Source organism: Lutjanus erythropterus, chromosome 19 (genome assembly GCF_056507025.1).
Source record: "Lutjanus erythropterus isolate fLutEry1 chromosome 19, fLutEry1.hap2, whole genome shotgun sequence".
Lineage (NCBI taxonomy): Eukaryota > Metazoa > Chordata > Actinopteri > Lutjaniformes > Lutjanidae > Lutjanus > Lutjanus erythropterus.
The window spans coordinates 26,780,447-26,794,144 of record NC_139335.1 but is presented as its reverse complement, the minus strand read 5'-3'; the positions used below and the strand labels follow the sequence as shown (position 1 = coordinate 26,794,144).

General features: G+C 39.2%; 1 protein-coding gene and 1 gene segment (V, D, J or C); both read right to left on the bottom strand.

Annotated features, from left to right (window-relative positions):
* Positions 1 to 5,155: 5,155 nt before the first annotated feature.
* LOC146310002 (Ig heavy chain V region 914-like) lies at positions 5,156 to 5,607 on the bottom strand. The segment is given in 2 exon segments: positions 5,156 to 5,463; positions 5,565 to 5,607. Coding segments are annotated over 2 exon segments (351 nt in total).
* A 3,024-nt stretch (positions 5,608 to 8,631) lies between these two features.
* Positions 8,632 to 9,764, bottom strand: LOC146310001 (uncharacterized). The gene is made up of 2 exons (XM_084744219.1): positions 9,511 to 9,764; positions 8,632 to 9,294 (listed from the first exon to the last, which is right to left on the bottom strand). Exons 1-2 carry the CDS (start codon positions 9,718 to 9,720, stop codon positions 8,632 to 8,634), a joined length of 873 nt encoding a protein of 290 aa, XP_084600345.1. The 5' UTR covers positions 9,721 to 9,764.
* Positions 9,765 to 13,698: the final 3,934 nt, after the last annotated feature.

Genomic DNA, 13,698 nt, shown 5'->3' with positions numbered 1-13,698 from the left:
GTGATTGTGAATCAGGTTCACCTGCTTTGGTGCAAATGAAAGTGACAACAGGTAGACAGGAGAAGCAAAGACAAGACAAACCCCAAAAAGAGAATGTTTTTGCAGATGGTGCCTCAGACCATTTCTCTCTCCTTATCCTTCCTGAATGATTTTTCTCAGTTTTACATTTTCCTAGTGTCCTTGTCACTACTGGTAGCATGAGGCAGTACCAGCAGCCCATTCAGGTTGCACAGGTAGTCCAGCTCCTCCAGGATGACACATCCATACGATCCATCTCTAGAAGATGCATGTATCATCGGTCATTCATTGTTGGCCCATCTGTTATTTACCTTCTCCCTTTTCTCCATGTCGACGTGTCGAAGAACAATGAAGAATAAACAAACTGGTCTTTGGCCGCAATTTTTTCAAAGTGATCACTGAAATAAATGCCATGTTGTGTGCCATCAAAACAGAATGCTGTGATGATGTCATCAGTGTTCTCTCTCTCTCTGTGTGTGTGTGTGTGTGTGTGTGTGTGTGTGTGTGTGTGTGTGTGTGTGTGTGTGTGTGTGTGGCATCAAAAGAGAATGTTGTGATGATGTCATCAGTGCTCTATCTGTGTGTGTGTGTGTGTGTGTGTATGTGTGTTTGTGTGTGTGTGTGTAATGTATGTGTGCCATCAAAACAGAATGTTGTGATGATGTCATCAGTGCTCTATCTGTGTGTGTGTGTGTGTGTGTGTGTGTGTGTGTGTGTGTAATGTATGTGTGCCATCAAAACAGAATGTTGTGATGATGTCATCAGTGCTCTATCTGTGTGTGTGTGTGTGTATGTGTGTGTGTGTGTGTGTGTGTAATGTATGTGTGCCATCAAAACAAAGTGTTGTGATGATGTCATCAGTGCTCTATCTGTGTGTGTGTGTGTGTGTGTGTGTGTGGCATCAAAACAGAATGTTGTGATGATGTCATCAGTGCTCTATCTGTGTGTGTGTGTGTATGTGTGTGTGTGTGTGTGTGTGTAATGTATGTGTGGCATCAAAACAGAATGTTGTGATGATGTCATCAGCGCTCTATCTCTTTGTGTGTGTGTGTGTGTGTGTGTAATGTATGTGTGCCATCAAAACAGAACGCTGTGATGATGACGATATTTTAACTGTGACATCATCTGTGAGGTCACAGAACACAATAATTCCTAAGAAGTGTGACATCATCTGTGAGGTCATGACCAGTGAGGTCAGAACCATGATAATATCTTAACTTATATAGGCTGGTGCTGGGTGATGAAACAAAAAGAATAAACATGTTTACAGTAACATTCATAGAAATCTAATGTGGACATGTCAATGTGCTTTTGCAGATGTTGAGGAAACCCAGATGTCATTCAGATCTCATTGCTGTTTGTTGTGTGTGGAGGTTTTTGTGCAGCTGCTCCACTGTCTTCACTCACTGTGTAATCGAGCACAGAAGTAAACAGCAGAATCTTCTGCTGTCAGGCTCTTGACCTCCAGGTACTGAGTGCTGCTGGACACGTCTTGAGTAAAACTGAAACGGTTTTGAAAGGAGCTGGCATAGGTTGGAGTGTTTGTGTTTGTGTTTATCCACCCAATCCACTCCAGAGCTCTCCCTGCTCTCTGTCTGATCCAGTGAATAATGTAGTCTTAAGTAGTCTTGGTTTAATTTGGTGAGTTTTTGTACAGAGTTTCTTCCTCCTGTGTCACTGTGAGTCTCGAGCACAATAATAAACAGCAGAATCTTTAGTCTTCAGACTGTTCATCTGCAGATACACCTGCTGTCTGCTGTTGTCTCTGGAGATGGTAAACCGACCCTGAACTGACTGAGAGTAGTAGGTGCTGCTACTGTCACTCTGAATCCATGCAATCCACTCCAGTCCTTTTCCAGCAGCCTGTCTGATCTATGCAGCATCAATATCACTACTGAACCCTGAATATTCAGTATATATAATCTGGAAAATTACATTTCAGATAATAATTTTACAACATGAATAGAATTATCATTTTTATAGTTATAACAATTTCAAGGTGTTCAACAGTAATGTTTAATTTTATCCAAATTAGATGTATTTGGTTGGTGTTTCATCCAGAACCTGTTTATACTGAAGATTTGCATCAGGATATCACGAGGAGGGAGCGGCTCATGTACAGATGCTCTGTTACACTTTAATTATATCATTTATTTTGTCTTCATGTTTTCATGTAGCTGATTGTCTCAACATGTTAGAAACATTATCACACATAATATGAACTAATATGAATTAAGTGTTATGGCCATATCTGATCTAGTTATGTTAATTATAAGATTCATTGAATTCTTGATTCATTGATATACATGTTTATGTTCTTGAGTTTTCTTTAGTCAATTTGGGTCAAAAGTCTGTCACTATTAAAAACACAAACACAAGAATCCAAATTATACAAACATGTTAATCTTAGTTCAGATATTTGACAATGTCCAATGTTTACTCAGATTAGTTAAACCATAATTCATCTTGGTATCTGTTAGTCACTTTGAGTATGATGGACAGGACATGAGAACATTTATAATCATACAAATAATCTACAGTCTTTGTCTGATCAGTTGCTAAACAAATCAACACTCAAACACTAGATAAACATTTAGTCAATCACTCATCAGAAATAAACATTCATCATGATCAATATTAGTATTGCTTCATCACAGTTGAAATATAGTCCCTGTATCTACAAAATCTTCAGTGCCTATAAGTCTGAACGACTACTGTCCTTTTGCTCTCACCCCCTTTCTGATGAAGTGCTTTGAGAAACTGGTTCAACATCCCAGTCAGCCTGGACCCTCACCAGTCTGCAGTCAGTACCAACAGATCCTCACAGGATGTCATTTCCACTGACCTGGACTCAGTCTTCACTCACCTTGAGGAGAACAACACCTTCACCAGAATGATGTCTACTGACTTCAGGTCAGGATTGAACATAATCTCCCCCATGAAACTGACTGATGATCTGAACTCTCTGGGTTTGAGAACCACAGCCTGCAACTGGATATTGGACCTCTTCACAAAATGAACAGACCTGACATAGTTCAGATTAAGTTGGTTTAGATTAAAGAAAATAAATCACTCTGCAGTGCAATGAATAGAAGAGTATGTAGTGTGTATTTACAGTATATAAACATATTTAAAACAGTGACATGTCATGTAAAGCAAAATAAAACAGATGTACAAAAGTTTTGACCTTTCTGATCATTTTTTCAATTATTCAATTGTTTTTTTCTACACTCATTCTGAATTTCAAACCCTGCAACATCTTCCAATACAACCCCAGTTCCACAGAAGTTGTGACATTGTGTAAAGACAAAGAAGAAAAAGAAGAACCTACTTTATTAATGCCCCTTGGTATAAAATCATTTTTTATCACTTCATTAGTTATATTACACACACGTAGCCTTGTATACACACATGCACATGCATTTTGTGGAGAGCTGGTAGAGTGATGGATGCTGCCCAGGAACAGGTGAGCCAGAGCAGCTGGGGGTTTGGTGCCCAGGAGGTAAAGTGGCATCTCTCCAGAAACTAGTCCACTCTGTACTTTTCCCAAGCCAAGTCCTTACAGACTGAGTTACTGCCGCCCCAAACATAAAAGTCAATAAATGTAATAACGTAACTAAAAACAGAATGCAATGATTAACAAATCCTTTTTGACCTGTTTTCATGTGCAACTGTATATCTTCCTTATAAACATAATTTAGTTTTATGTTGTAATTTATTATTTGTTTTCATTCTAATTAATTTTTTAAATATATGTTAATGTATGTTTCTTCATGTCTAGCACTGAATTGTGAAATCATGTATTGTATAATGACAATAAAGCTGAATCTTGAACCTGAAGAGGTGATACTGAAGAAAGTTTTCAGTGGTGGTAAATAGAGGAAGTAGTTTTTGACTGACTGTCCTATTATTGTCTCTCACTGTGTCTCCTCTGGCACAGTAATACACTGCTGTGTCCTCAGTCTTCAGACTGTTCATCTGTAGATAGAGTTTACTGCTGGAGTCGTCTCTGGAGATGGTGAATCTACCTCGGACTGACTGGGAGTAAGAGGTAGATGTGCTGCCTGTGTGTACAAACGCGATCCACTCCAGTCCTTTTCCAGGAGCCTGTCTGTTCCAGACCATCCAGTAGCTGCTCAATGTGAATCCAGAGGCTGTACAGGTCAATCTGTGAGATTCTCCAGGTCTTTTAACCACTGGTTCAGATTCTGTCAGAGTCTGACCATTAACACCTGTCAAGACACAGAAGAACTATTAAGTGAATTAAGTTGAAAACTGTTGTTAGAACTGCAAAGCAAGATCAGTGAATATCTTCACCTGTCCAGCAGATAGTTAAAAGCAGCAGTCCTGTCCTATAGTCCATCATGTTAAACTGTGTGTCCACTGTTCTCTGTCCTCTCTGCAGTCAGATAAGTAGAGGTGGAAGACATCTGAGTTTTGCATTGACTCCTCCTCACAGGGAGGAGAGAATTAGACTAAATTTGACTTTAATTTAGTGTTTTGTGAAATGGGAGAGTCAGTGCTCAGGAGTCATTCCTCCAAGTCAATGGATTTATTTGGCTGTCAGTTTTAATTTCATTTTAATAAAATATCTGAGTATCAACAGCATTACCAAATTTCAACATGTGAAGACAATAGGCTATCGATTTTATGATACTCTCAAAATGAGCATTAAATTACATTCAAATACAAATAAACACCTAAAAAATGTTCATTGTGTTACAGTTGATATTTTCTCAAAGTGTTCATAAGCCAAACCATTTTCATATCACAAAATAACCCCATGAATGCCATCAATGTGCATATTTTCCACTGAGTATGAATTTCTGTTGTGTTTCATTTCTTTTTAGATTCAATGCTGTGACAATTCCATCATTAATTTGCAATAACATTGTGAGTCAGACAGAGAAGAAAAATGTCCCCTGTATTCAATATTATAAATATTTTTGTATATTATAATAAAATGTGTTATATTCCTTTGACTTTTTCATTGTTCAATGTGTCTGTTTCTGTCTTTACTGTAACAGTGAGCTGGTGTTGAAATCATTAGTGGTCTGAGGGCTCCTCCTCTGGTGGCTTCATGTTACAAGTGTTCAGACACTGAGGGGTTTTTGTTCAGGTCTACTGATGGTTTGTCTTATTGTGTCTCTCTGGCACAGTAATACACAGCAGTGTCTTCAGGCTGCACATTCTGTCCATTTAGAGTCACTGTGTTGCTGGAAGAGTCTGAGTTGATGCTGAACTTGTTCTTCAGTGAATCTTTGGTGTATGTGGTCCATCCAACACCTCCGCTGATGATCCACTCCAGTCTTTTCCCTGCAGGCTGTCTGATCCAAGATGTGACGTAGCTGCTAACAGAATAAGAGACCTGACAGGTGATGGTCAGACGTTGACCTGGCTGCACAGTCACAGAGGCTGGCTGTGTCAACTGTTCACACTTGACACCTGTGGAGGAAAACATGTTGAATATTGAATCAGTGTAATAACAGTGATCAGTCAGTGTGCTGTGATCAGACTGTCAGTGTCTCTGCCTCAGTGAGACTCACAGGATCCAGCAGCCAGCAGCAGCAGCAGAGCTACAGAGAACATGGTTGGTATTGAAGGTGATCTGATGGGAGCTTCTCTTCTTCTGCTGCAACTGACAGCATGATATCAGGTCTTTATATCAGACTGTGAGGAAGTTCACTTTGCATAGAGAAGGACACTGACAGACTATAAAAGAAGGATCAACTGTTCTGTCACAAGCAGTCATAGCTTAGAACTGTGATGTGAACATTTATTTTGCCTCACCTGGAAGAAAATGTTTTTTGTTTTTTTGTTGTTTTTTTTGACTGAGTTTTATAATTCACAGACTTTCCAACATTGGTTAACAAAAGCAAATGAAAACATATTTTTTTCACACAGACAGAATATTTATTGTTTCCAGTCTCAGCTACATGTTGGAGAACAGCAATGAAGCAGTTTTATTGAAACTTTGGTTTTCTGAGTGTGTTCATGATGTTGAATGTTAATTTATGTTAATGTGAAAAGCAGAAAGAAAAGTTTTGACTTGTTTTGACATGTTGAGTTTTTGTACAGAGTTTCTTCCTCTTATGTCACTGTGAGTCTCGAGCACAATAATAAACAGCAGAATCTTCAGTCTTCAGACTGTTCATCTGCAGATACACCTGCTGTCTGCTGTCGTCTCTGGAGATGGTAAACCGACCCTGAACTGACTGAGAGTAGGAGATGCTGCTACTAGTGTACATATAAGCAATCCACTGCAGTCCTTTTCCAGGAGCCTGTCTGATCCAGTCCATCCCATAGTCACTGAATGTGAATCCAGATGTTGTACAGGTCAATCTGTGAGATTCTCCAGGTCTTTTAACCACTGGTTCAGATTCTGTCAGAGTCTGACCATCAACACCTGTCAAGACACAAAAGAATATTATGTGAATTAAGTTGAAAACTGAGGTTATAACTGCAAAACAAGATCAGTGAATATTTTCACCTGTCCAGCAGATAGTTAAAAGCAGCAGTCCTGTCCTATAGTCCATCATGTTAAACTGTGTGTCCACTGTTCTCTGTCCTCCTCTCTGCAGTCAGATAAGTAGAGGTGGAAGACATCTGAGTTTTGCATTGACTCCTCCTCACAGTGTGGAAGTGGATTTGACTTGGATCTCAGTTACTGTTTGGTGAAACTGGAGAATGAATGTTTACTATACATGAGTCATTTCTCAGCATGATTTGTGCAACAGGTTGACAAATACATTAGTTTAGTTGGTCACCCTTCATTATTAAGCACAGTCTATATAATGTAAAAAGTTAGACAATAGTTATATTATAGTTATAATCATACCCCTAAAGTGAATATTTTAATGAAGTTTTTAATATAAAACTAGAACCTTAAAGCTGCAGTAGGTAGAAAACCTAAAGATGGTTGATTGTTTAGTCTCATCTGAGTTTAGTTTTGTTTTCTCCGTCCTCAGCTCCTCCAACCAGACGAGCAGCATGTGCTTCATGTCTGCATACAACAGTTTAACAAGACAAGTGCAAGTGAGCATGGACTGACAGACATCAGCTGTGTGTAAAAGATCAGATACCTGAAAATACAAACAGGGACAGAGGTTAGAAACTACATTTCAAAGCACAGAGATTCAGTTTGAAGCAGAAGAACTGAGAGCTGAGTGGAGCTCTCATCTGGCTGATCCACAGAGCCACGATTTCTTCTTGGGTCACTGCTGCAGAGGAGTTGAGACACAACAGTGAACAGGGGCACCGCCATCCTGGGCCCCCTGATAGATTAGATAGATAATTCTATTAAAATAATATTGATAGCCCTCAAAGGGCCCCCTGTCAGGCCCGGGCCCTTAGAATCGTCCTAACTCCCCCCCTTCTGGCGGCACCCCTGGGAGTGAAAATAAGTCCAAAAGTTTGAGACACACTCTGAGTTCCCCTCCTGCCAATAATTGTGTTGACATCAGAGCAACTCTGTTGTCTCCTGCAATAAATGTGAATGAGCACATCTGAAGTGAAGTCAGAAGTAACCAGGTGAACTGACAAACTCCTGGACTGAGCATGTTGACTCTTTTTAAGATTTAAGAAGAAAACAGTGTTGCCTGGCCTACCTTTTACAAATGATTTCCAACATATTTGACAGTTGATTTTTTTTTACAAAATGTTTATTTGTGAGACAGAGTAAGAATGTGTGCTGTACACTTTCATTTAAAATCTGATGTGTCAATTCAGTGAGGCGGATCACTGCTCAGACAGGAAACATGAGAAAGGAAGACAGTTTTTCCTCCAAGTCCTTATAGAGACAGATGAGAGACAAACTGGACAAAGGCTGCCATCTAGTGTTTTTTAAAAGGAAATGCATTATTTTTCACTCATATTGTGACCAACTTTAGGTGGCAATTAAATGTAAATGTGTCTGAAATGTGAACATGTAGTGTTGGTATTTATCACATCTGGAAAGTGATTTCAGATGATTGTTTTGTCCTTTGCTGTTTTGTGAGGAAGTGATCATTACAGATACACTTTTAGTGTTTAATGGTTATTACAATTTTTCTCAGTCGCTTTGGTACATTTCTCGAATCATCCTCGACATTGGCAAAACAGTAAGTGCATTTCTCAAAACAATTCGTACAAATAGCAAAACACCATGGATTACCTGCAAAAGCCAGTCTCTTGCTCAAAATCTTTAGTTCATCTCTCAAAAGTAAATATCTGTGTCAATGAACATGTCAGTGCCATCAGAATGACAAGTCATTGTGTACAGATAAGACAGTCAAATTGCTTAGTCATGTTGTCAACATAACAGTGTACTCTGGAGGGATGTTCTGATGTAAACTATGGCTAAAGTTTTGATGACAATTATTGTAAATTGTAAGTTACACCTTAATGTATGTGGGAGATTGATTGCAAGAGACTGGACAAGATTCACATTTACGTTTTTACTGTTTGTACTGTAATTTGTTGACAGACCATGTCATTGTGATACAGAAAGGAAAAGACAGCACTCCATAGCACAAAGAAAAAAACAAAAAAAATAACAGTAGAAATGCGAACATAGGACAGTCTCCTTAGGGAAAACTGTATATGCAATGCTGCAGGAATTACATTGCAGTCTTCCTACACCTCCTGACATTCCTGTCTGTTGGGCCACAAATTCTCATCCACATCATAACAAATATCTTCTCTTGCGATGCAGCATGGAAAGAATCTTTTAGAGTGTCTTATCCAGCCTCTGCAGGCATCTGCTGTGATGTCATCACATGCTGCATCCATGGCAGCCAGAAGGGTCATCTGTGTATGTGGCTGCCGATCATATACTTTCCATCTCCATGCTGAGAAAAATTCCTCAATGGGGTTAAGGAATGGGGAGTAGGGTGAGAGGAACTCCATCAGCATTCTGTTGTGGGTTGCAAACCATTGCCTGATGATGTTGGAGCGATGGAAACTGACATTGTCCCAAACTATCACGTACTTTGGCAAGTCATCTCCTATCTGACCCCTCTCTTGTTCAGGGATGAGATCCCTGTAGAGAGCGTCTAAAAAGGTGACAAGACGCTCTGTATTGTATGGCCCAATAATGGGAATATGCGTTAGCACACCATTCTCAGAGACAGCAGCACCCATGGTTATGTTCCCGCCCCGTTGGCCTGGCACATCAACTGTAGCTCTGTGGCCGATGATATTTCGACCACGCCTTCTATGTTTCGTTAGGTTGAAGCCAGCCTCATCCATGTAGATGAAGTTGTGCAGTGGGTCACTTGCTTGCAGTTCCATTATACGCTATATCCAGAAGACACAAAATGAGTTTTATGGATTACATGCATTTTCATTTTGGACAAGATACAGTTACATCAAATGTATACAGCACATATTGCATCTTCTTTTCTACAGCCATAGCAACTGTGTAAAGGTCACACTTACTGTACTGTATATCACTATACGATGTTGTACTGTTTACTGTGAGGGACGGTTACTGCATGCTCATACATGTTTTACCTGTACATACTGGTAGCGCAGCTCCTTCACTCTTTCACCGTTTCTTTCAAATGGAACAGTGTACAGCTGCTTCATATTCATTTGGTGTCTTTTCAGCACCCTGTCAGTGGTTGAGATGCTGACTGTTTGGATGTTTTCAAAGATGTTGTTGTCCTCTATAATGGCACTATTTATCTCCCTTAGTCTTATGGCATTGTTTTCTACAACCATGGTGCAAATAGCCTCCTCCTGTTCAGGTGTGAAAAGGGGCCCTCTGCCACCCCTGTGAAGTTGTCTTGCAGTCCTATGAGGAAAAAATATAGTAATGCAAAACACAAAATTAAGTAAGATAAAATGTCACTGTATAAAGTAAACTTACTGTATATTGTAAAATCCAAGTGGAATACTGTAATATTGTATGATCCATTACAGAAAGTATACAGTATTACTGTACAGTGCCTATTGTTAGATTACATACCTGTTCTGTCGACGAAAAGTCTGAATGATTGAGGACACAGTTGTTCTCCCAACATTTGGCTGCACCCTTCGACCAGCCTCGGCCATTATAAGCCCATGATTGAGATCATGGTCTACAAGTGTGGCTCTTATCTCATCAAAAATGCACATTTGTCCTCGGCCTCTTCTGCCTCTTCCTGTGTTTTGCCTCCCAACTCCTCCACCACGCAGCCTCACTCCTCTTCTTCTTCTTCTTCTCTCTGGCTGTTGACCCCGTCCAATTCCTTGTCCTTTCATTGTCAGACATTGTAACATTGTGTTGTGCTCCAGCTATATATATACTTGCCAGTTGATGGTTCATGAGATGCACCTTTGAGCTATTTCAGAAAACTGGTTGATCATTGGTTGATCTAATGCTTCACACATTTCCCTTTGTTAGACAAAGTCAAGATTCCCTGGGAGCAATTTACCAATTCAGGTCTAATGGAAATGTATAGAAACATGCTTGACATATTATGACAAATTGTTCAACCGTTTTGCATGTAAAGACTTATGTGATGAACTAATGTCTAAATGTTGTGAGGGGTGAGACTATTCAATAGAGACCTATTATAATACATTTTGATCAACATGACATAAGCAATTGATAATGTAGGAAACAGCAGAGAATTGTCCATAATCATTTGCATGGATGTACCAAAGCATTTGCAACTTGTTCAAAGAAATGAGAAACTGCTTTTTTGATGTGCACAAGTGACACAATGATATAAAGATTGAACAAGTAGTTTTGAGAATTTCAATTCTGATCTGAGAAATGTACCTAAGTGACTTAGAAAAACTGTAAAAGTAGAGTAGAATAGATTATAAAACAGCAAATGGTTGATCTAATGGTTGAAGTCAACCAGCCTGAAGTATGAGTCCTGTAGGATTTTGTACAGCTGCTCAACCAACTCCAGTCACTGTGAGTGTCGAGCACAATAATAAACAGCAGAATCTTCAGTCTTCAGACTGTTCATCTGCAGATACACCTGCTGTCTGCTGTTGTCTCTGGAGATGGTAAACCGACCCTGAACTGACTGAGAGTAGTAGATGAGGCTACTGTCAGATCTGATATAAGCGATCCACTCCAGTCCTTTTCCAGGAGCCTGTCTGATCCAGTGCATGCTGTAGTCACTGAATGTGAATCCAGAGGCTGTACAGGTCAATCTGTGAGATTCTCCAGGTCTTTTAACCACTGGTTCAGATTCTGTCAGAGTCTGACCATCAACACCTGTCAAGACACAGAAGATGTCATGCATTATGTTGGCAACAAAAATGAAAATATGTCAAATAAAGATCAGTGAATATCTTCACCTGTCCAGCAGATAGTTAAAAGCAGCAGTCCTGTCCTATAGTCCATCATGTTAAACTGTGTGTCCACTGTTCTCTGTCCTCCTCTCTGCAGTCAGATAAGTAGAGGTGGAAGACATCTGAGTTTTGCATTGACTCCTCCTCACAGGGAGGAAACAGCTGGACTGGAGATATTTAACTGGGGAATTCAGAGTCCTCTAAGTCAGCTGCTTTGACATTTGTCTGACATGTTTCAATTTGTGTAAAATATTTACAATAATATGAATGATCTGGAGTTTTATATAAGTTAATAAATGTTCTGAATATATTTTGGATTGTGGACATTTCAGCTTTCTATTTATGTTCTGATTAGTCAAGTTCACTGTCAGATCAAATATTTTTCTCTTTTCAAATTAAATTCAAGTAATTTGTGTTTAGTTCTCTGGTATTCTGTGAGTGATGTAAAATCATGAAGAAAATACTCACTTGTAGCATCACTATGATTTGATTTAATGTATGTTTATGCCTTAACTCTTGATAAGTTAATGTTGTAATTACAGTGAGGCTGTTGTCTTAAAAATAGAGACATTACTGCAAGTCATGATAAACTGTCCCAACACTCTGACAAATACATATTTATCGATGATGAAATGTGTTTCATTCAGTGTGACATTAGTTTTCAAAGAACCGACATGCTGCAAAATAGGAGCCACAGAGACAGAAGGAAATCCTAAAAGTTGGAATATAAACAAGAAGAAATATAAAAAGAGAAACACTGTACAAATTAAAATATAAATAGCAAACACTATTTTCTAATGATGATCTTTCTCAGGGTTTTAATAATTGTTTGTTTAAAAAAAAGACTAAAAACATAACTTGATCCATCTATTGGCTTACTAAAGATGAGTCCTGTAGGATTTTGTACAGCTGCTCAACCAACTCCAGTCACTGTGAGTGTCGAGCACAATAATAAACAGCAGAATCTTCAGTCTTCAGACTGTTCATCTGCAGATACACCTGCTGTCTGCTGTTGTCTCTGGAGATGGTAAACTGACCCCGAAATGACTGAGAGTAGTAGATCTCTCCACTGTCACTCCGAATCCAGGCAACCCACTCCAGTCCTTTCCCAGCAGCCTGTCTGATCCATGCAGCATGAATATCACTACTGAACCCTGAATATGTGCAGGTCAGTCTGTGAGATTCTCCAGGTCTTTTAACTGCTGGTTCAGACTCAGTCAGTGTTTGACCCTCAGTACGTACAGACAGTTAAACAGATCATTAGTTACTGTAATGCAGCCATATTGTCTTTGTAGCAGGAGGTTTGTCAGAAAAACACTCATTGTTCTTACCTGCCCAGTTAATAGACAGGATGAGAAAAACAAGCAAATAATCAGGTGTGATCATTGTAAAAGCCAGTTGTCTCTGTCCAGTCTACAGTGTGTATGTCAGTGATTTCGTCTCTGTCCTTCACTCTGCAACACATATGTAGAGATGGAAGAGATCAGAGTTTTGCATTGACTCCTCCTCCTCACACAGAAACACAACACATCTCACATCTCTGGAAACAATATGTGTTAAATCATCGTTTTACATCATGATTACAATTTTCATTTGTATAGTCATGGTGATTTCAAGGTATTCAACACTAATGTTTTTTGTTTTTTTTATTTGATGTGTTTATTTATTCTTCTCAGCAGTATTTGATGATTCATCCATATCCTGATTATATCATGAATGAGTGTCCAAATATATTCTCAACACCTGCTGTTAAAAATCAATAATGGGAACATTATTAATCATTGTTGTTGTAGAAAAGCACATGTTAAATGTAACACTGAGAAACAGGAAGTCACAAACCACAATATTAACTGTTTCTTTCATAGTGTTCATGCATGTGTGTGTGTTTAGAGGCTCTGTCATTCTCTCCTTAGTGTCATCTGACTTCATGTGTTCTGCTGCCACCTGCAGGTCTTTGTAGACAAAGGCTGGCTGTGTCAACTGTTCACACTTCACACCTGTTAAAAGAAGAAAATGTTTTGCAACAAATGATCAAGTTCTGCTGCAAAAGAAGAACTGTTGACTTTGACAAATCCAGAGAGACTCACATCCAGCTGCCAACAGCAGCAGCAGAGCTACAGAAAACATGGTTTATGTTGAAAGTGACGTGCTGTGAACTCCACTGACAGCCTGATGGCAAGTTTTATATATATAAATATATATATATATATGTCTCTGGAGATGGTAAACCGACCCTGAACTGACTGAGAGTAGTATTTCCTGTCATTATCATTTTCAATCCAGGCAATCCACTCCAGTCCTTTTCCAGGAGCCTGTCTGATCCAGACCATATTGTAGCTGCTGAATGTGAATCCAGAGGCTGTACAGGTCAATCTGTGAGATTCTCCAGGTCTTTTAACCACTGGT

Coding starts and splice junctions, on each gene's coding strand:
- LOC146310001 (XM_084744219.1), bottom strand. CDS start 9,720: ATGGTTGTAGAAAACAATGCCATAAGACTAAGGGAGATAAATAGTGCC. Junction 9,295..9,510: donor TGCGCTACCAGTATGTACAG/GTAAAACATGTA, acceptor TTCTGGATATAG/CGTATAATGGAACTGCAAGC.